This window comes from Pristiophorus japonicus, chromosome 11 (assembly GCF_044704955.1).
Source record: "Pristiophorus japonicus isolate sPriJap1 chromosome 11, sPriJap1.hap1, whole genome shotgun sequence".
In the NCBI taxonomy this organism is placed as follows: Eukaryota; Metazoa; Chordata; class Chondrichthyes; family Pristiophoridae; genus Pristiophorus; species Pristiophorus japonicus.
Window position 1 is genome coordinate 150,687,843 of NC_091987.1, and position 21,384 is coordinate 150,709,226.

At 47.8% G+C, this 21,384-nt stretch overlaps 1 protein-coding gene across 2 annotated transcripts in view; it reads left to right on the forward strand.

Annotated features, from left to right (window-relative positions):
• vwa8 (von Willebrand factor A domain containing 8) overlaps window positions 1-21,384 on the forward strand; it is a 463,584-nt gene that overhangs the window by 406,902 nt on the left and 35,298 nt on the right. For both annotated transcript variants that reach the window (XR_011595909.1, XM_070894160.1), the window contains exons 41-42: window positions 3,864-3,989; window positions 13,456-13,614. Coding sequence is in view for 1 of the 2 variants with exons in the window: in XM_070894160.1 (XP_070750261.1) it covers window positions 3,864-3,989; window positions 13,456-13,614 (285 nt within the window). In the remaining variant the exon portion in view is untranslated. The remainder of the gene's footprint in view (window positions 1-3,863; window positions 3,990-13,455; window positions 13,615-21,384) is intronic.

A 21,384-nucleotide genomic window follows, 5' to 3' on the forward strand; every position in this document is an offset into this window, starting at 1 on the left:
AAGAGGGCAGAAATGGAGGAGCACAGACATCTCTGAGGGTTGGAGGAGATTACAGAGATAGGGAGGGGCAAGACCATGGAGGGATTTGAGCACAAAGATGAGAACTTTAAAGAAGAGGAGGTAATGGAGATACTGGATGAGATTAAAGTTGATAACGAGGAAGTACTAGAAAGGCTGTCTGTACTTAAAGTTGATAAGTCACTAAGATCGGATGGGATGCATCCTAGGAAGCTGAGGGAGGATAAGGAGGAAATTGTGGAGCTACTGGCCATAATCTTCCAATTCTCATGAGATACAGGGGGGAGGGGACGTGCCAGAGGACTGGAGAATTGCAAATAGTACACCCTTGTTCAAAAAAGGGTGTAAGGACAAACCCATCAACCACAGACCAGACAGTTTAACCTCGGCAGTGGAGAAACTTTTAGAAATGATAATCAGGGACAAAGTTAACAGTCACTTGGACAAGTGTGGATTAATTAAGGAAAGCCAGCACAGATTTGCGAAAGGCAAACTGTGTTTAACTAACTTGATTGAGTTTTTTATTCTCCTTAGAGCAGAGAAGATTGAGAGGAGATTTGATCGAGGTGTTCAAAAGCATGAGGGGTCTGGACAGAGTAGAGAGAGAGAAACAGTTTTCATTGGTGAAAGGGTCGAGAACCAGAGGACACAGATTTAAGGTGATTGGCAGAAGAACCAAAGGCATCTTGAGGTAAAACCTTTTTACGCAGCGAGTGGTTAGGATCTGGAATGCACGGCCTGAAAGGGTGGTGGAGGTAGACTTAATCACGGCTTTCAACGGAGAATTGGATAAGAACCTGAAAGAAAAAAATTTACAGGGATACGGGGAAAGGGCAGGGAAGTGTGTCTAGCTGAAGAGCTCTTGCAGAGAGCCAGCACGTGCTCAGTGGGCCGAATGGCAGCCTCCTGTGCTGTAACCATGTTGTGATTTGTTGCTGAGCCGGGAACCAATGTCGGTCAGTGAGCACAGGGCTGCTGGGTGAACGGGACTTGATGTGAGTTAGTGTGAATTATTCAAACTGTGGGGGCTGATTTTAAACTGCTGGCTACCCCATTTCTCACTGGAAAACAAGCAGCAGGCAGTTGAAAATGCATGCCGGGGCAGAAGGAGAGAATCATGGGAGTCCCACTGAGGCCCGAGGGCCACCTGATGCAATTGTTAGGCTGCCTGAATATGCAATTCAGGGTCCCATTACCATGTTTCCATCCACTGCTACCCTCGCCCTCCCACAGCCAGTAAGCAGCCGTGAGACAGTCCTTTGGTGGTCCAGCTCCTCTGTATAATGCAGTTACTGGAATCATAGAAATTTACAGCACAGAAGGAGGCCATTTCGGCCCATCGTGACCGTGCCAGCCAACAAAGAGCTCTCCAGCCTAATCCCACTTTCCAGCTCTCGGTCCGTAGCCTTGTAGGTTACGGCACTTCAGGTGCACATCCAAGTACTTTTTAAATGTGGTGAGGGTTTCTGCCTCTACCACCCTTTCAGGCACTGAGTTCCAGACCCCCACCACGCTCTGAGTGAAGAAATTTACCCACAAATCCCCTCTAAACCTCCTACCAATTACTTTAAATCTGTGCCCGCTGGTTGTTGGCCCCTCTGGTAAGGGAAATAGGTCCATCCTATCCACTCTATCCAGGCCCCTCATAATTTTATACACCTCAATAAGGTCTTCCCTTGAATGTTTTATTATTGCTGTCAGCTTTTCAATCATCGCCAAACTCACGGCAAAATAATGGCAGTTGAAACTGTATTTTTTGCGTCGTCAAAATCATCCCTTGATTTCCCGTTCCTCTATCCGACAATGTAACCTCCTTTAAACGTAGAATGATACAGTAATGAAGGAAGCCATTTGGTCCATCGTGCCTGTGCTGGCTCTTCGAAAGATCTATCCACTTCATCCCACTCAATGGCTCTTTCCTCATAGTCCTGCAAAAAGCTTTTCCCTTCAAATATTTACCCAATTCCCTTTTGAAAGTTACAGTTGAACATGCCTCATTGAAACATACAACATTCTTACAGGGCTTGACAGGGTCAATGCAGGGAGGATGTTTCCTCTGGCTGGGGAGTCTAGAACCAGGGGTCACAGTCTCAGAATAAGGGGTCAGCCATTTAGGACTGAGATGAGGAGAAACTTCTTCACTCAGAGGGTGGTGAATCTTTGGAATTCTCTACCACAGAGGACTGTGGATGCTCAGTTGTTGAGTATATTCAAGACAGAGATCGATAGATTTTTGGATATTAAGGGAATCAAGGGATATGGGGATGGTGCAGGAAAGTGGAGTTGAGGTCGAAGATCAGCCATGATCTCATTGAATGGCAGAGCAGACTCGAGGGTCAAATGGCCTCCTCCTGCTCCTAATTCTTATGTTCTTATGTAACCTGTTTCCGCCAGCCTTTAAGACATGGCATTCCCCCTTTAAAGGGGGATATTAAATTCCTGCGGCCAAGCTCAGCCTTCCAAGTAGGGAACAAATCTTCTAGGGAGCAGGGAGCGGGGTTCACAGGTGGGGCTACAATCTCGAATACTGACTCTGAGCCCCACTGCCCTCCAGCACCGCTCCCTGCTGCACTTGCTGGGTTCCAATATTACCACTCCGTGAACTCTCTTTGTTCGGTCTCCATTTGCTTGTTGGAAATAAGCAGCTCTTCCTGAGTGTGTCGTAGATATTCCCACATTGGTTGAATGTTCGCCACATCTAATCCAACTAATTTGCCAACGTTTGTGTAGGAGTTCAAAACTAGGGGCCATAAATAACAGATCCTTCTTCTTCGGCATTCACCTGGAGTTGAAGATGACTTGCTTCCGCACTAAGATAAGTTCTCAGGTGACTGATGAGACCGATGTGGGACCTACAGTCTCTGTCACCGGTGGGGCAGACGATGGTTGGAGGGACGGGTGGGTGGGGTGCTTGGTTTGTCGTGCGCTCCTTCCGCTGTTTGTACTTGGCTTCTGCCTGCTCCCGGCGAAGAGACTCGAGGTGTCTTCTCCTCCACTTTGAGCGGTGTTGGGCCAGGGATTCCCAAGAGTCGGTGGGGTTGTTGCATTTTTCAAACAGGCTTTGAGGGTGTCCTTGAAGCATTTTCTCTGCCCTCCTGGGACTCGCCTGTCGTGACATAGCTCGGAGTAGAGCGCTTGTTTCGTTAGTCTAGCATCGGGCGTGCGGACAATGTGGCCCATCCATCGGAGCTGATCGAGTGAGGTCAATGCCTCGAGGCTGGGGATGTTGGCCCGAGAGAGAACACTGACGTTGGTGCACCTATCCTGCCAATGAATTTGCAGGATCTTGCGCAGGCAGCGTTGGTGGTACTTCTCCAGTGCTTTGAGGTGCCCGCTGTACATAGTCTATTTGTAATAACAGATAGCCACTAGTAAATCCAACGAGGTATCAGGAGTCACTTATTTACCCAGAGAGTGGCGAGAGTGTGGAACTCGCTTCCGCAGGGAGTGGTTGATGAAAATCCCTTCAAAGAGAAGCTAGATAAACATGAGGGAGAATGGAGTAGAAGGTTATGTTGATAGAGTCAGATGAAGTCAGGTGGGAGGAGGCTCGAGTGGAGCAGAAACACCACCTTGTTGAGCTGAATAGCCTGTGTGTGTGCTGTGAAGCCTATGTACCTGGTATTTCTGATTGCAAATGGATGCTGCAAATATCGCAACTCATGAAAATGCATTATGGGATACTTATTTGAAATAATTCCCATAGATGGATTCTTGTTTTTTTTTAAGAAATAAAATCGCAGACTTTTTATAAAACGTTTCTAATTGAAGCAAGGTGCAGGGCTGTGTAGCTGAATGGAACTTCACTTCACTAAATGGCCTTCGTTTCCTCGTGTCTTCAACAGGCAAAGGGCAAAGAGAGACAATGGCTGCGGCACCAGTCTATTGGAGAGCTCGACGATACCAAAATAATCGAAGGCTTGACGGGAGAGAAGGCAATTTACAAGCGCAGAGGGGAACTGGAGCCCGAAGTGAGTCCGCGAGCAAAGAACCGGGTTGTGATCGGTGAGGTTAGGGATTGGCCGCTATTGCCTGCGGGAGGTCACGGAGCCAATTCCTTAACCTCACCAGTCAGGAGGAGAACAGCAGCTTTCCAATCACTGGGTGCACTGCCAAACCATTTTAAATAATACAGACAGACCTGGGCGGCAGGTCCCCACTCCAGAAACATAACTTCAGGGAAAACCCCATTTACTCATGATTAAGCGGCAAAATGGGGGGTAGTATCACCCCTCCACTAACCATCCCTTCACCAACGTTCCCTTTAAGTTGCGTGGCCCCGCAGCACACCAGGGACCCCGCGCGCCTCGCTTTTCAATGCGAAAACCAGGTGCGGCTATTTTAAATGGCCTGGGCGTCAACAAATATTACAGGGAATATTGGCCTCCCACCCTCTGCCCTCTCCCCCCTCCGCCCTCTCCTCCCTCCGCCCTCTCCCCCCTCCATCCCTCTCCTCCCTCCACCCCCTCCCCATCACTATCTCTCCCATCACTAACTCTCCCTTTACCCCTTACAATAATTGCTCCATAGAAAATAGTCCACTTGGATATTTTGCTGGTATTTGAGATATTTGGTCAGTTTGCCTGTTTTTGAGACGTTTGGTCAGGGGGGGGAAACTTTCCCCGTTTTGCCGCTTAATTACATGCGTTTATAGGTAAACAGTCTGTAAATGCTATTGGTCCAATTCTCAGTGGAAAAATATCAGCGGGTTCACGACACATGCTGTTATTAAAGCACAAATCGAATAGCAAATTCAGGGGAAGATGAGATAGGTGAGTTGCGAATCTCCAGAACTTACTGCTCAATTTCTACCGTTCCACCATTTGCTTTCGCCCTTAACCTCCCTGTTATATTTAAGAACTTGCAGGATTTGCACATTCATTGCCCATTAAACTTGTCGCTGTTGGGGCTGGAACTTAACAGCGCAAGTACCTTCTAACAATGTGCTACAATGGCAATCAACCTCTCCGAACAATTTAAACTGTTGAGTATCATTCCTGCAGGTAGTCAATTCTTTTTGGAGATTTAAAAAATGTTATATTTAAAACTTAAAAAAAAAATTCTTTTCTACCTTTTTTTTCTCTCTCTTAATCTATCTTTCTTTCCCTCTTTTTGGCCCCAAGTTTCGACATGATTTGCTCCTGATTTTTAGGAGAAACTGGTGTAGAACGGAGTATCTTAGAAATCGGAATTCGCGACATTTAGTTTTCTCCAGTTCTAGTCAGTTAGAACAGTTTCACTTTGGAACAGAATTTTTTTTTCAAAATGGGGCGTGTCCGGCCACTTACGCCTGTTTTCAAAGTTTCGTCAGTGAAAACTTACACAAACTAACTTAGAATGGAGTAAGTGAAGATTTTTGTACGCTCGAAAAAACCTTGAATACACTTTAGAAAATCAGGCGTAGGTTACAAATTAGGCGTAGGGAATGAGGTGGGGGGGGAGGGGGGGAAGGGAAGTCATTAAATTCTACAATCAATCCTTAGTTATACTTATACAAATATTATACAAATAAATCCAACCTGAATAAAAATTTATAAGCAAAGAAAAGATTAAATAAACCATGTTCCTACCTGTGTGAAACAGCAGCAGCCTTCGAGCTGCTGTGCTTCAGGCAGGCCTTTCATGTTGGAGACAGGCAGGGGTGTGGCGTCAGTGTCTCGACGGCAGCGGCAGCAAGCTTCGAGCTGAGCTGCAGTGCTTGAGGCAGGCCTTCATTCTCTTCGTGGCTGGCCGTGAAGAATCAACACCGGACGGACCCGAGGCCATTCGGCCATGAGATATCAGCGGCGTCAGTGGCTGGCCGGCAGCCGAAGAATCAGCAGCGGACGGACGTGAGGCCATTCGGCCATGGGATATCAGCGGCGTCAGTGGCTGGCCGGCAGCCGAACAATCAACACCTGACACACGCAGCTCTTTAAGGTGCTTGAGACCATTCGGCCACGCTTTAGGGGCGGTGTCAGTGGCTTGACGGCAGCCGAAGATACAGCAGAAGCCTTCGAGCTGTGAGGGGGACTGAGGCCATTTGGACAGGGAGAGGCAGCCACATCGACAGTTTTATATTTAAATTTGCAGAATGGGTGCTGCATTGTCAACACCACGTATTATGCAATGGTTTGCCATCAATTCACTGCATAGGAGAGAATTGATTAGAGCTCACTGCACCAGGAACGTTGTAGCCCGTAGGTTGATGGGCAGGAGACCTTACCCTCGTCGACAATATCAAGCCAGGCGCTCGTACCTGGACATGAGCGAGGCTGATTGTGTGAAAAGGCTGCGTTTTCGCAGAGAAGTTGTCACTGAGTTCTGTGATATGGTGAGAGCAGATTTGCGGCCCAGATGCAGAAGGACAACTGCCCTGTCTGTTGAAGTGAAGGTAACAGCTGCACTTTCTTTCTATGCCTCGGGATCGTTTCAGGCTACAACTGGAGATGTGTGTGCCATCACTCAACGTGCAATACATGCCTGCGTTTACCAGGTCACGGCTGCACTTCATGCGCGAAGGAATGACTTCATCAATTTCCCAATGACCGCACAAGCGATCCATGAGAGGGCTGTGGGCTTCTTCAGGATTGCCGGCTTCCCAAAGGTACAGGGCTGCATTGATTGTACCCACATAGCCTTGCGAGCACCTGTGGAGGAATCTGAGCAGTACCGAAATAGGAAAGGTTTCCACTCTATCAATGTGCAGCTCGTGTGTGACGACAAGCAGCGCATCATGTCAGTCGATGCGAGATACCCTGGCAGCACCCACGATGCATTCATCCTACGCAACAGCGTTCTATCTGACATGTTTGAGCAGCAGCCAGAAGGGCAGAGCTGGCTACTGGGAGACAAAGGGTACGGCCTGACCACCTGGCTCTGGACGCCTCTACGCGTGACACGGACAGAAGCTGACCGTCAATACAACATGGCGCACATTGCGACGCGCAGCATCATTGAGAGGACCATTGGCATATTGAAACAGCGATTCCGATGCCTGGACCATCCCGGAGGACAGTTGCTATACTCTCCTCAGATTGTCGGTCACTTCACTGTTGTGTGCTGCATGCTTCATAACTTAGCCATCATGAGGCAGCAGGAGCTGGTAGTGGAACCCGAAGACCAACGTGAGGGTCCAGTGCATGATGATAGTATTACGGAAGACCAGGATGTGGATGATAACGACAATCAGGAAAGCATGCAAGTGCCTGATGCCGGAGCACGAGGTCGGAGGAGGGCCGTCCATCGTGCCCCTTTAACGATTGCTCAAGACTTGCGCCAGCAGCTCATCCGTGAACGCTTCAACTACTGATGCCTGAGGGCTTTGCGACCACTTTTGCGTATGGACATGTTTATTCTTTGCAGTTGTTCCTACGTTGTGTTGTGTTAATGGAACATGAAACAGTTTTAATGAAAAAATATTTTATTGAAAAGTTAACGTCACTCTAATAAAATATTTGTTGTATCAAACTATACTTTTTAATATGACTCTTGAAGATCACTTAAAAACTTTAAGATCACTTATAAACTTGTAAAGTTACAAAACACTTTCTATGTGAAAAATTTTACACTCTAAGATCACTTACACTTCAAGACCACTTTTTAGATGCAAAATTAAATAATTTACAGAATGTGAGAGCATTTACACTATAAGATCACTTGAAAACCCTGAGATCACTTATATGTTGTAAAGTTACAAAACTTACAAAACAGTTTCATTGTGAAAAATCTTACACTCTGAAGAACACTTAAACTTCAGGATCACTTTTTCGGTGCAAAATTAAATACGATACAAAAAAATGTGAGAGCATTTACACTATAAGATCACTTAAAAACCATAAGATCCCTTATAAGTTGTAAAGTTACAAAACTTACAAAACAATTTCAATTTGAAAAACGCTACATCAAGAACAAGAACAAAAGCAGCAAAGAAAGGCTGCAACCATGTCTCATCCATATCTCAGTGAATGTTCACTTCCTCATGGGGGTGTCATTTGATTGGCTGGGCTGTGTGCCCTTATTGCAGTAGCTACCTCAACCAGGCGCTCCTTGACGGCCTGTGCCGACACTTGCATGCCCTCGGACATTCCCTCCCTAAGTTCCCGTGTCATTACTGCTATTTATCCCGTCAGGACCGTCAACTCTTCACCTACTGCACTGACGCCACTGATGAGTGATCGGGTAAGCTCATTGGTCTCCGTACCCAATGCCACAACCTGAGCCGCATCTGTTGCACGCTGCATCTCAGGAGAGCATGTCTCCAATCTCCTTCTCCTCTGCCTGGGTCTGCCTTGTGGCACCACTACACTGGGAGGCGCGGGCACGGGCGTTGGGACCCTCGGTGTTCCAGACAGCTGAACTGGAGGGAGAGGCTCGGGCTGGAATGGTGGGATGCTCTGTGTTGCAGAAGGCTGAACTGGAGGGAGATGTTCGGGCTGGAACGGTAGGACGCTCGGTGTTCCAGACGACAGCACTCGAATGCGAGCCGTGGGCTGGGATGTTGGAAGAATGACTTTTAACTGCTCCATGATATCAGCAGCAACACTGGGACCCGCAACATCGGAAGCGAAACCATGGAAGGTGGAACCAAGACCTATGCTAGGGGTTGAAACTCTGATGCCCCTTGATGGGGGCTCATAAACATTAAATTGGAAGCTCTCCCCTGCAGACGTTTCACTCATCACTGCCATCATCCAGTCTGGATTGTCCGCAGCTGGTTGTACTGGTTCTTGTTCTGTACCCTCAGGATCCTCAGGGTTGGCAACAGCAGCATCGTCATCATCATCATCATCATGTTCTGCAAAATACATCAGAACAGTCAAATGCTTAACAGCAAGGGAGGGGGCCGGATGGGTGACATGAGTACTCACACATAGCAGGTTAGGCAGCAGGTTGATTTAAAGGGCCACGATGCATTTTCAGGACTTACCCTCTTCCTCGCGTGCGGGCCCAGCTTGTGCTGTATCGATTGCTTTACTCCATGTACGACTCATCATAGCAGCTACCCTTTGTTCCAAGGGTGTCAGTGGATGCAGATTGGGCACGCCTCCTCCTGTCCGAGTTGCCTCCCTTTTGTTGTGGGCCAATTTCTTCTGCAAAGAGTAAAATATAACTTTTTACAGAGTGTGTCAGTCTGCAGGGTGGGACATACAGATAGCCAGGTTACAATTACGATTAAATTAAAAATGGGAAATATTACTTACACTAACTACTTGACCAAGGTCGTGCCATTTCTTTTTACACTGGCTTCCAGATCTCCTGGTATGCACCACTGCGCAGTAATCTTCTGCAACTTGGTTCCACCGTTTCTTCATTTCTTTTGGTGGCACTTTTATGCGACCTCTGTTGCTGGTATCTAGCTCCTGCCATCTCTGCTCAATTACGTTGACTAATATCTCCACTTCCTCATGCAAGAAATTCTTTGTTCTTAGTGGACGTTGATCCATTGCAAAGTTGAATTGGCACTCTTATTTCTCCAAACACACAGTCCTTAATTTGCATGCACCAATGCAGCACCGGTTCTGCAAGTTTAGCAGTGAAAAGCTGAACTCACTGATTTCAGCAGGTGATTTATTCAGCAGTGCTGCTAAAAGCACTCCCTCACACACAGAAATATCAAAAAAAATTTAATTACAAGCCTTTGCAGGGGTCCAAGAAACAAATCTTCACTTTTTCTGCAGTCCTTTTAAAAATGGCCGAGTGCCAATGTTTGTGTGAGACTGTGCGTGCGCGCACACTCCAATGCGCACGCGCAGAGTTGCCGGCACCACGAAGGCTAATTTAAATTGTACCCGCCCCCTGCTACTTAGAAAATCGGCGCGAGTGTTAGGCTCCGCCCCCTGCTGCAAAGAGCGCGCCGCGCCAAGCAGACATCGAGCTCCAAGGACCTCGAGAATATCGGACTTTTTTTTTAAACGCAGTTTTCGGCGCGAAAAACAGGCGCCCAGCTCGGAGGTGCGCCATTTTCGCCGCGGGACGAAACTTGGGTCCATAACTTCTCCTCCTGTTCCTAATTTGACTTGAATTTACCCACTCTAATTCACCCTATTTCCTTCCTCTGCTTGTTTCTCAATCCAGCAAGCTACAGGGCAAAAGATTTCTGAGCCTTAACTGACCGGGCAGGCTGCGAAGTGTCCCGCTCCAGCAAAATTTGGCCAATGTTTCTCCATTAACTGTTAGTTCCATAAATAAACCCTAAAGCTAACTAGCAGAACCATTCAATTCCAGTTAACAAACAACAGCTGTTCTTCTCGGTTGAGCAGCATTTGCCACTTCAACTGTAAATGCCACATCTGGAAAGGCTTTAGTATCAAACTGCCCTGAAATCTGCAGTTTATTCTGAAGGAGTTCCTCAAAGTTTGACAAATAGCCCAAACAATGCCATTTAGTTCATTAGGATTTGCTTCAGATTAGTGGAACATTTGGTTAATTGTCCCATTGAACAGAGCATCTCATTAATCGGAATGATACCATCTACAATTACAATATTAGCCAATAATTGGGAACGGTACTACATTCTCATCAAACATCTTAAAATTGTATCTTGTATTATTTAATGCTTCGAGTTGCATTCCTTGGCTGCGGATTAGTGTCGAAGGTTTTTCTTTCCCTCCTGAAGTCTATTGTCTGCCTTTAGTTTGTCGGACACAGTACTCACTCCACTGTGAGCCCCTTCAGACCCCAAGAGCCCAAGCTACTTATCCTTGAAAAGCTGACCCCCAATGTCACACGGAACTGACGGGACAGATTCTCTTCCTTTGTACAGATTCCGACTTTGAAGTTCTGTGTCTAAAGGAGTTCATCATATTGCAAGTGCCATGTCAGACAAAATTAGCATGCTTTGAACAAAAGCGACTCCTGTTACTAAGCACCCCAGAAGGATCGGCCCTGGACATTCCCACAGGGAGGAAGGGAAAGTCTGTCGCCCTCCCCCTCCCCTCGCTCCACTCCCGGTGTCTGCTCACAGAGGAGCTCTGGCCTCTGGTCTATGTGCCTGTCATAGTGAACGGGACGATGCTGGAGAGGGGGCAATCACTTCAAACCACAGAGCTCCTCATCAACCAACCCCTTGAGATTTGAGAGAGAGAGATTCAAGTCCTATTTATGGGTGAAGCCAGAGAACTTGTTGCGCACGACTGAATATAATAATTAAAAAAGACACCAGTAAAGATGTGACAATCCAGCTCTTTCATTGGAATTGTAGAGGCCGGATTCTGTGAGCCAGATCCCGGGGTTTATGGTGACAAATCTATTGCCCATAGATTCATAGCTCCAACTATACCGGTAGAAAGTGGACATGAAAACACACTCATTGGCTCACACACTCATTGACTGATACACACTCATTGGCTCGCACACTCATTGACTGATGCACACTCATTGGCTCGCACACTCATTGACTGATACACACTCATTGGCTAGCACACTCATTGACTGATGCACACTCATTGGCTCGCACACTCATTGACTGTCACGCTCGCACACTCATTGACTGTCATGCTCGCACACTATTGACTCGCACACTCATTGGCTCGCATATTCATGGACTCACACACTCATTGGCTCGCACACTCATGGACTCACACACACGCACTGGCTCGCACACTCATTGACTCTTACACTCGCACTGGCTCGCACACTCATTGACTCGCACACTCACACTGGCTCGCACACTCATTGACTCGCACACTCGCACTGGCTCGCACACTCTGGCTCTCACACTCGCACTGGCTTGCACACTCTGGCTCGCATACTCATTGACCCACACACTCATTGACACATTCATTGGCTCACACACTCATTGACACACTCATTGGCTCACACACTCGCACTGGCTCACACACTCGCCTTGGCTCACACTCTGGCTCACACACTCATTGACTCGTACATCACACTGCCTCATATACTCATTGACTCTCACAAACTCGCACTGGCTCGGACTCCTGGAGTCTGTATAAAAGGGTTGAGTTTCCTTGTTCTATGTCTGCCCGCACCATGTCGCCAGAACACAGCAGATATGGGGAAATTGGAGGTGGGGCAAGTCGGTGTACTCGACTGTAAAGGAACCCACCCGGTTTTGCGATATCCGCGACACCGGTGCACATGTACCGAGACCCAGGATAATATCTGACTCAATAACCCTTCGTTACCCGGAATAATTTGGCAATTTCTACGTCATTCGTTTTCTTTTTCAGAACTTTTACAAAAATAAGATCTTCTGATATCGAATAGGATGCCAAGGTTGCCCGCAGTCTGGTTCTGCATGAGGCAGTAGCTGCGGAGGGGAACGGAATCAGTAGGAAGTGTATTGTGTTTGTGGTGGGGCTGAGGGTGATGGCTTCGGTCTTCCCAATGTTCGCTCCACAGCAGCTTCCGATTGACGGGAAACTTTCAGAAAATGGTCAGCAATTGCCTCCAAATCTTTTCCCCTTTGAATACTAATGGAGAGCTCTTGTTATGTTTTAATTCGACTCTGAGGAGATTGAAGGGCCTTCTGGGCCTGGACAGCTATTTCATCATCCAGAGGTCCATATGGGTAGGCTAGCTGTACCAGCCATGTCTGAGTGCTTGCCCACATTTTGAGCAATACATTGTGTCTCGGTGACATTGAGTGCCAACATGCAATGTCCAGAGGGTCTATGGATGTCTTTCACAACCTGGGGGCACTGCATGGAACTTTATTGTGATTGCTTCAGACATCGCCGTTGAAGTGCAATTTGTTTTTTGTTTTTGGCATCAGTCTGGGTGGACCCGATGCATTTCCTCCACTTAGAGCGGTCTTTGGCCAGAGACGCCCAGGTGTCAGTGGGGATGTTGCACTTTATCAGGGAGGCTTTGAGGGTGTCCCTGTAACGTTTCCTCTGCCCACCTTTGGCTCATTTGCCGTGAAGGAGCTCCGAGTAGAGCACTTGCTTTGGGAGTCTTGTGTCTGGCATGTGGACAATGTGGCCTGCTCAACCGAGCTGATCGAGTGTGGTCAGTGCTTCAATGCTGGGAATGTCCCACCCATCCTTTCCCTCAACCTGTCCCACCTGTGACAGGGACTGTGGTTCTCGTAATGGACTGTTCAGCCACCAAATAACTCATTTTTAGAGTGGAAGCAAGTCTTTCTCGATTCCAAGGGACTGCCTATGATAATGGGAGGACCTGATTAAATATTAGGGGTATTGCCCCTTTAAGAGGAAAAGTGTATGTCCTGTGGAGCTAGGCTACATTCCAAACTGGTCAACTTAAAATAGGACCCCTTCATTGTGCATTTGGTCACCGCCAGATAGATTGGAGGAGGTCCTGGGAGGGAGGGGAGGGGGGTTGATTTGATTTGGATTCTGATCTAACCAAATGCATTCTGCCCGTCTCCTGAGACAGATCGGAGGAGGTCCTGGGAGGGAGAGGCGGAGGGTGGGGTTTGATTTGAGTTGGATTCTGATCTAACTGAACGCATTCTGCCCGTCTCCTCAGCTCGGTAGTCCCCAGCAGAAACCCAAGCGCTTGCGGCTGCTTGTGGATGTCTCCGGCAGCATGTACCGCTTCAACGGAGTTGATGGCAGGCTGGAACGCTCCATGGAGGCTGTCTGCATGGTCTTGGAAGCCTTTGAAAACTACGAACAGAAATTTAAGGTAAGGGGTCACTGTTAAACACAGCCAGCTGGTTTGGTGCCTTTGGAAAATTGATAAGAATAGGAGAACATACAGCACAGCGGGAGGTCGTTCAGCCCATTCTAAGATCATGCCCTCTAGTTCTAGTCTCCCCCATCAGTGGAAACATCTTCTCTGCATCCACCTTGTCACGCCCCCTCATAATCTTATACATTTCGATAAGATCACCTCTCATTCTTCTGAATTCCAATGAGTAGAGGCCCAACCTACTCAACCTTTTCTCATAAGTCAACCCCCTCATCTTCTCTTTGAAAGAGCGATCCGATTAGTCTCAATCCCCTGCTCTTTCCCTGCAGTCCTGCAGTTTTTTCCCCCTGAAAGTATTTATCCAGTTCTCTGTGGAAAGTCTGCTTCCACCACCCTTTCAGGCAAACTTTCATAACAATTCGCTGTGTAAAAAAACAAAGTTCCCTCCCGAGATTTTTTTTTTGCCATTTGCCTTAAAGCTGTGTCCTCTGGTTACCCACCCTCCTGCCAGTGGAAGCACTGGATCCCTATCTACGCTATCAAAACCCCTCATCATTTCATAATTCATAAACATGGCTGCTGTAATATAATTGCTTCATGGGTTGTTGCTTAAGAATCCATAGCAACACATTGTTATTAAGAACTAGTTGGTTTATTAGCAAAGGTTTAACAACCACACTACACATTACCGGTTCATCCACCAGGCTCACAACCACCTGCCTCATCGTGGATCCCCCAAACCCAACTAGCTGGGGTTTTATTCAGTCTTGTGAACATCACGTGACTGGCTCAGCCACTCACAGCTCAACAGCTCCCAAACGTGTGGGCATACTCACAGGTACATACATTACAGCTGCTTTTTCTGACTTGTTTTCAGTAACTTGTACATGACAATTCAAGCTGTTTTGTGGAATAGCCGCATCAACGAGGGGGGTTTTTGCAGTCTTTATGATATATGTGTCGGATGAACATCGCTTTAATGTACTGTATGCTCACCATGGAGTTATCGTTGAGCCATTTTCCTCCCAAATTTACCACCTTTGGCATTTTCCCATCCATGAGCTTTGCAGCCAAGTGTTGTTACTTTCTGTGCTTCTGAAAAAATGTTACTTTGCAAATGTCGAGCCTCTGGACCTTAGCTCAGTCGGTTCCAGCAAGCACTGGACAGCTTTGAACTCATTGAGGTTGGTCACTTCCTCAGCTAATGAACTGTGTGAACCAGTCTTTCTTGACCAAGAGAACTGACGTGGCCAAAAGTGGGCCACCAGTTTGTTTAACTCAAACATCACCACACGCAAAGAATGAATCCAATTTTGTTGTGAGTGGGCACGCAAAGCAAGATTATAAAATGATCCTGAGGATGGAGACAAAATGTCTACGAGGTTGGGTATAAACACGGATGGGTCTGGAAGTGCCTTGATTGGCCTTTCCGAGTGATATCGTGGACCTGCCATGCAAGCACAGTGCTGAAGGAAAAGCAGCCACGTTTTAATTTAAGGTGAAGAAATAACAACATCTTATATTTATATAGCGCCCTCAAATTAATAAAACGTCCCACAGGAATGTCATAAGAAAAAAACAAATAAGTTTGACACCGAGCCACATAAGAAGAAATTATGGCAGATAACCACAAGCTAGGTCAAAGATGTAGGTTTTAAGGAGCGCCTTAAAGGAGGAAAGAGAGGCGGAGAGGTTTAGGGAGGGAGTTCCAGAGCTTGGGGCCTACGCAACAGAAGGCACGGCCACCGATGGTTGAGCGATTACAATCAGGGATTCTCAGGAAAGCAGAATTTGAGGAGCGCAGACATCTCGGGAGTGGGGAGAGGGGGGTGGGGTTGTGGAGATGGAGGAGATTACAGAGATAGGGAGGGGCGAGAGGGATTTGTCAACAAGGATGAGAATTTTTAAATCTAGGAGTTGTGTAACCGGGAGCCAATGCAGATCAATGAGCACAGAAAGGGCGCAGTTTGCAACCCACTGCCGCCTTTGGATTGAGAAGGGCGCATGCTCATTGGAGTGTACCAGGAGACCGCACACAGAAGACCAATAAGCAAGACCAGGAGAATTACAACAGCACAGAGCTTAAACTGCTTAAATTCGCAGTCTAAAGAATATTGCGAAAATTAGTCACGATCAGGAGGAGATAATGCTCCCAAGTGTGTCAAAAGGCTTTTTGCTAATGTTATTGGCTTGAGGTATTGTATTGAGTGATACTGGGTCTAAAAGGTTTAAATTATGAGGGCAGGTTGTGTAAACGAGACTTGTATTCCCTTGAGAATAGATGGTCAAGTGGTGATCTAATTGGGGTCTTTAAGATGATTACAGGATTTGATGGGGTAGATAGAGTGAAACTGTTTCCTCTGGCAGGAAAGTCCAGAATAAGGAGGTATAAACCTTAAAATTAGACCGAGTCCCATTGGGGTGATGTCAGGAAGCACTTCTTCGCACAAAGAATATATCATAAGAAATAGGAGCAGGAGTCAGCCATTTGGCCCCTCGAGCCTGCTCCGCCATTTAATAAGATCATGGCTGATCTTATCATGGACTCAGCTCCACTTCCCTGCCCGCTCCCCATAACCCTTTACTCCCTTATCGTTCAAAAATATGTCGATCTCCACCTTAAATATATTCAATGGCCCAGCCTCCACAGCTCTCTGGGGCAGAGAATTCCAAAGATTCACCACCCTCAGAGAAGAAATTCCTCCTCATTTCCATTTTAAATGGGCGACCCCTTATTTTGAAATTCTGCCTCCTAGTTCTAGATTCCCCCATGAGGGGAAACATCCTCCCTGTATCTACCTTGTCGAACCCCTTCAGAATCTTATATGTTTCAATAAGATCACCTCTCATTCTTCTAAACTCCAATGAGTATAGGCCCAACCTGCCCAACCTTTCTTCATAAGGCAACCCCATCGTCTCAGGAATCAACCTCGTGAACTTTCTCTGAACAGCCTCTAATGCAAGTATATCCCTCCTTAAATACGGAGACCAAAGCTGTACGCAGTACTCCAGGTGTGGCCTCACCAATACCCTGTACAGTTGTAGCAGGACTTCTCTGCTTTTATACTCTATCACCCTTGCAATAAAGGCCAATTGCCTTCCTGATTACTTGCTGTACCTGTATGCTTAGGGTAGTGGCAACCTGGAAGTCTCTCTCCGAAAAAGTTGCTGAGGCTGGGGATCATTTGAAAATTACAAAGCTGAGACCAATAGATGTTTGTTAGGCAAGGATATTAAGGGTTAATGGAACCAAGACGGGTAGATAGAGTTAAGACATGGATTGGCCATGGTCTAATTGAATGGCGATCAAGTTCGAGGGATGATTTGCATATTCCTATTCCTATGTACCTACTGTCCTTCCGATGAGTGATTTTGCAAAAAAGGCAAAACTTACATTGTAACAAGTGATCAGCACGAATGGCGTGCTGTTTCAGTCGGTAGGAGAGGTGCTGAAGGTTCTTCTCACATCCGACCCACATCTTGTTCCCTCCTTCCAGTTGTGGGGTTGATGCCCTGCCCTTCAGATGAGATGAGCAGAGTCAGCATGGTTTTATGAAAGGGAAATCATGTTTGACAAATGTGCTGGAATTCTTTGAAGATGTAATGAGCAGGGTGGATAAGGGGGGAGCCAGTGGATGTGGTGTATTTGGATTTCCAGAAGGCATTCGATAAAGTACCACATGAAAGCTTACAGCACAAGATAACGGCTCACGGGGTTGGAGGTAATATATTAGCATGGCTAGAGGATTGGCTAACTAACAGAAAACAGAGAGTCAGGATAAATGGGTCATTTTCCGGTTGACAAACACTAACTAGTGGGGATCGGTGCTGGGGCTTCAGCTACTTACAATCTATATTAATGACTTGGATGAAGAGACCGAGTGTAATTTAGGCAAGTTTGCTGATGATACAAAGATAGGCGGGAAAGCAAGTTGTGAGGAGGACAGAAAGGGGCCGAAATTCAGGCCCACCAGAAACCTGGCGCACTCACCATTTTTTAAGTGTAGAAAGAGGTCGACTCTTGATCGATATTCAGCTCTTTGTCCTTTTTTTTGAAGTGGCCAGGAAGTCGGTCATAATGGGGGCGGAAGTGAAGGCGGTACGTGCTGGTGAGGGGCGGAAGTGAAGGCGGGACGTGCTGGTGAGGGGCGGAAGTGAAGGCGGGACGTGCTGGTGAGGGGCGGAAGTGAAGGCGGGACGTGCTGGTGAGGGGCGGAAGTGAAGGCGGGACGTGCTGGTGAGGGGCGGAAGTGAAGGCGGGACGGATTCTCAGCCGCTGCAGCGGAGCGGTGGTGATGTCATTGTACATCTGCGTCACCACTCCCTCCCCTTAACTTAAAGGGGAGAGATGCAACGATTCTTTAGGGTCGGCCACTGGGCCACCAGGGAGGGTTTTGGCCGGGCCAGTGGCCTGGCAAGTTGCCTGTTGGCGGCCCGGCCGAACCCGGGGCACAATCGTCCGGCCAACATAGAAGTCGGCCACCAACAAAAATAGAATGGTGGCCGCAGCAGTGGGCCCTTACCATTAATGGCCACAGCACAGTCAGGGCTCGCACACACAATGCAAGGTGCACTGACGGAGAAAGCTGTCGAGGGCACTGCGCGGTAGCCATTAGATTTTTGAGCCTGAGTTTTGGTGGAGGTAGGGATCCCGGCGGTGTGCGCACTGATGACGCACTTAAAGCCGCTCAGCAGCGGTGGGGCGGAAGTGGGGACCGCCAGAAAAAAAAAGGCTGAATTTTGCTGTCGACGGCCATTCGACCACAAATCGGCGGCGATTCACTTCCACCGCCTGGCCACTGCATTCCGGAGGTAACAGACCTTATTGGGAGGCTGAATTTCAATCCCAAAGAATCTGCAGAGGGATATAGGCCACTATTCTCGGCATGGTTGTGCGGCATTTTTTTGGTGTGCGCTGTTTTTTGGCGTGAAATTCTCCATTTCCAACTTCCTCCAATGTTTGTACGCCGGTGCCAACCATGTGCGTCAGTTTAAAATGTTTGCCGCAGACACAAGTGAAAACGGGCTCGGGCGCTGTTTTTGTGCAGTTAGGTGATTTTGGCCGTCCACAGTTTTTTTTCAGCGCGGCGCACACTGCCAAAAGGTCCCGGATAAAAAAACCTTCTGTGAACTTAAGGAAATTGGCGTGGCGCACAAAAGGACATTGGGGCCAGGCAAAAGACAAGATAAAGTACAAATGCACGGATTGTCTTTGACGGGGCACTCTGAAAACAACTCGGACGTAATTTCCGAGTTGTTGGAGCGAGACAATGTAAAAAAAAAACACATGTATAATTTTTTCGGAGGGAATTGAAATAACTCTGTCCGGCTGGTTTTTTTTTCACCCAAATCACGACTGTCCACCCCAACACAATCGTGTCTGGCCCCGCGGGCTCCAGGAATGGGTTGGGGGAGTGCCAGCCGGGCAGGTTCGCGGAGCTCCAGAGCCCGGGCTGCTTTTGAAGCCGACCGTCAAGTTATTGTGCTCGTGTCTGTGGAACTTCAACTCGCATGGGGAGTGGGACCGGGTGCGACCCGGGATTGCAGCGGGTACAGCAGGGGGAGCAGTCCTGTTTGGCTGGGGTTAGAGCGGGGGAGAGAGCAGTCCTATCTGGCTGGTGTTACAGTGGAGCGGGAGGGAGAGCAGTCCTATCTGGTCAGGGTTACAGCAGGGGAGCAGTCCTATCTGGCTGGGGTTAGAGTGGGGGAGAGCAGTCCTATCTGGCCGGTGTTACAGCGGGAGAGCAGTCCTATCTGGCCGGTGTTACAGCGGGGGAGCAGTCCTATCTGGTCGGGAATTCGTGGTGCGTCGGCGAGAGGCTCGGGAGGTGCGTGGCGAGGCTGAGCTTGTGCAGCTACAGGGAGGCAAAAAAGAAGTAGAAAGAAATCGAAAGGTGATGTCACAGCCAAGGGGGTAAGTGATTGGCTGGTGATTGGTAAGTAGTTTTTCTTTTTCTTTCTCGATCAGTAAGTAACCTTTTCACATTGTTGTTGCCCAATTAAGTTAATCCAAGGGTTAAGTCATGGCAGGAGAGCTCGGACACGTGTTATGCTCCTCCTGTACTATGTGGGAACTCAGGGACGCTTCCGGTGTCCCTGACGACTACGTGTGCAGGAAGTGCATCCGCCTGCAGCTCCTGACAGACCGCATTGCGGCACTGGAGCTGCAGGTGGTTGAACTCTGGAGCATCCACGATGCTGAGAATGACGTGAATAGCACGTTTAGTGAGTTGGTCTTACCGCAGGTAAAGGGTACACAGCCAGATAGGGAACGGGTGACCAGCAGGAAGGGCAGTGCAAGGAAGGTAGTACAGGGGTCCCCTGCGGTCATCCCCCTGCAAAACAGATGCACTGTTTTGGGTACTGTTGAGGGGCATGACTCATCAGGGGAAGGCAGCAACAGCCAAGTTCATGGCACCGTGGGTGGTTCTGCTGCACAGGAATGCAGGAAAAAGAGTAGGAGAGCGATAGTGATGGGGATTTAATTGTAAGGGGAATAGATAGGCATTTCTGCGGCCGCAACCGAGACTCTAGGATGGTATGTTGCCTCCCTGGTGCAAGGGTCAAGGATGTCTCAGAGCGGGTGCAGGACATTCTGAAAAGGGAGGGTGAACAGCCAATTGTCGTGGTGCATATAGGTACCAACGATACAGATAAAAAACTGGATGAGGTCCTACGAAACGAATTTAGGGAGCAAGGAGCTAAATTAAAAAGTAGAACCTCAAAAATAGTAATCTCAGGATTGCTACCAGTGCCACGTGCTAGTCAGAGTAGGAATCGCAGGATAGCTCAGATGAATACGTGGCTTGAGGAGTGGTGCAGCAGGAAGGGATTCAAATTCCTGGGGCATTGCAACCGGTTCTGGGGGAGGTGGGACCAGTACAAACCGGACGGTCTGCACCTGGGCAGGACCGGAACCAATGTCCGAGGGAGACTGTTTGCTAGTGCTATTGGGGAGGATTTAAACTAATATGGCAGGGGGATGGGAACCTATGCAGGAGACAGAAGGAAATAAAAGGGAGACAGAGGCAAACAATAGAAAGGAGAATAGTAAAAGTGGAGGGCAGAGAAACCCAAGGCAAAAAACAAATAGGGCCACATTACAGCAAAATTCTAAAGGGGCAAAGTGTGTTAAAAAGACAAGCCTGAAGGCTCTGTGCCTCAACTGGGCTTGTATTCACTGGAGTTCAGAAGAATGAGAGGGGACCTCATAGAAACATTTAAAATTCTGACGGGGTTAGACAGGTTAGATGCAGGAAGAATGTTCCCAATGTTGGGGAAGTCCAGAACCAGGGGTCACAGTCTAAGGGGTAAGCCATTTAGGACCGAGATGCGGAGGAACTTCTTCACCCAGAGAGTGGTGAACCTGTGGAATTCTCTACCACAGAAAGTTGTTGAGGCCAATTCACCAAATATATTCAAAAAGGAGTTAGGTGAGGTCCTTACTACTAGGGGGATCAAGGGGTATGGCGAGAAAGCAGGAATGGGGTACTGAAGTTGAATGTTCAGCCATGAACTCATTGAATGGCGGTGCAGGCTAGAAGGGCCGAATGGCCTACTCCTGCACTTATTTTCTATGTTTCTATGTTTCTAACCCTTTAAGTATCATTTGCCAGCCTATTCTAGCCAATTCACCCCTCAAACCATCGAAGTTACCTTTCCTTAAGCTCAGGACCCTAGTTTCTGAATTAACTGTGTCACTCTCCATCTTAATAAAAATTCTACCATATTATGGTCACTCTTCCCCAAGGGGCCTCGCACAAC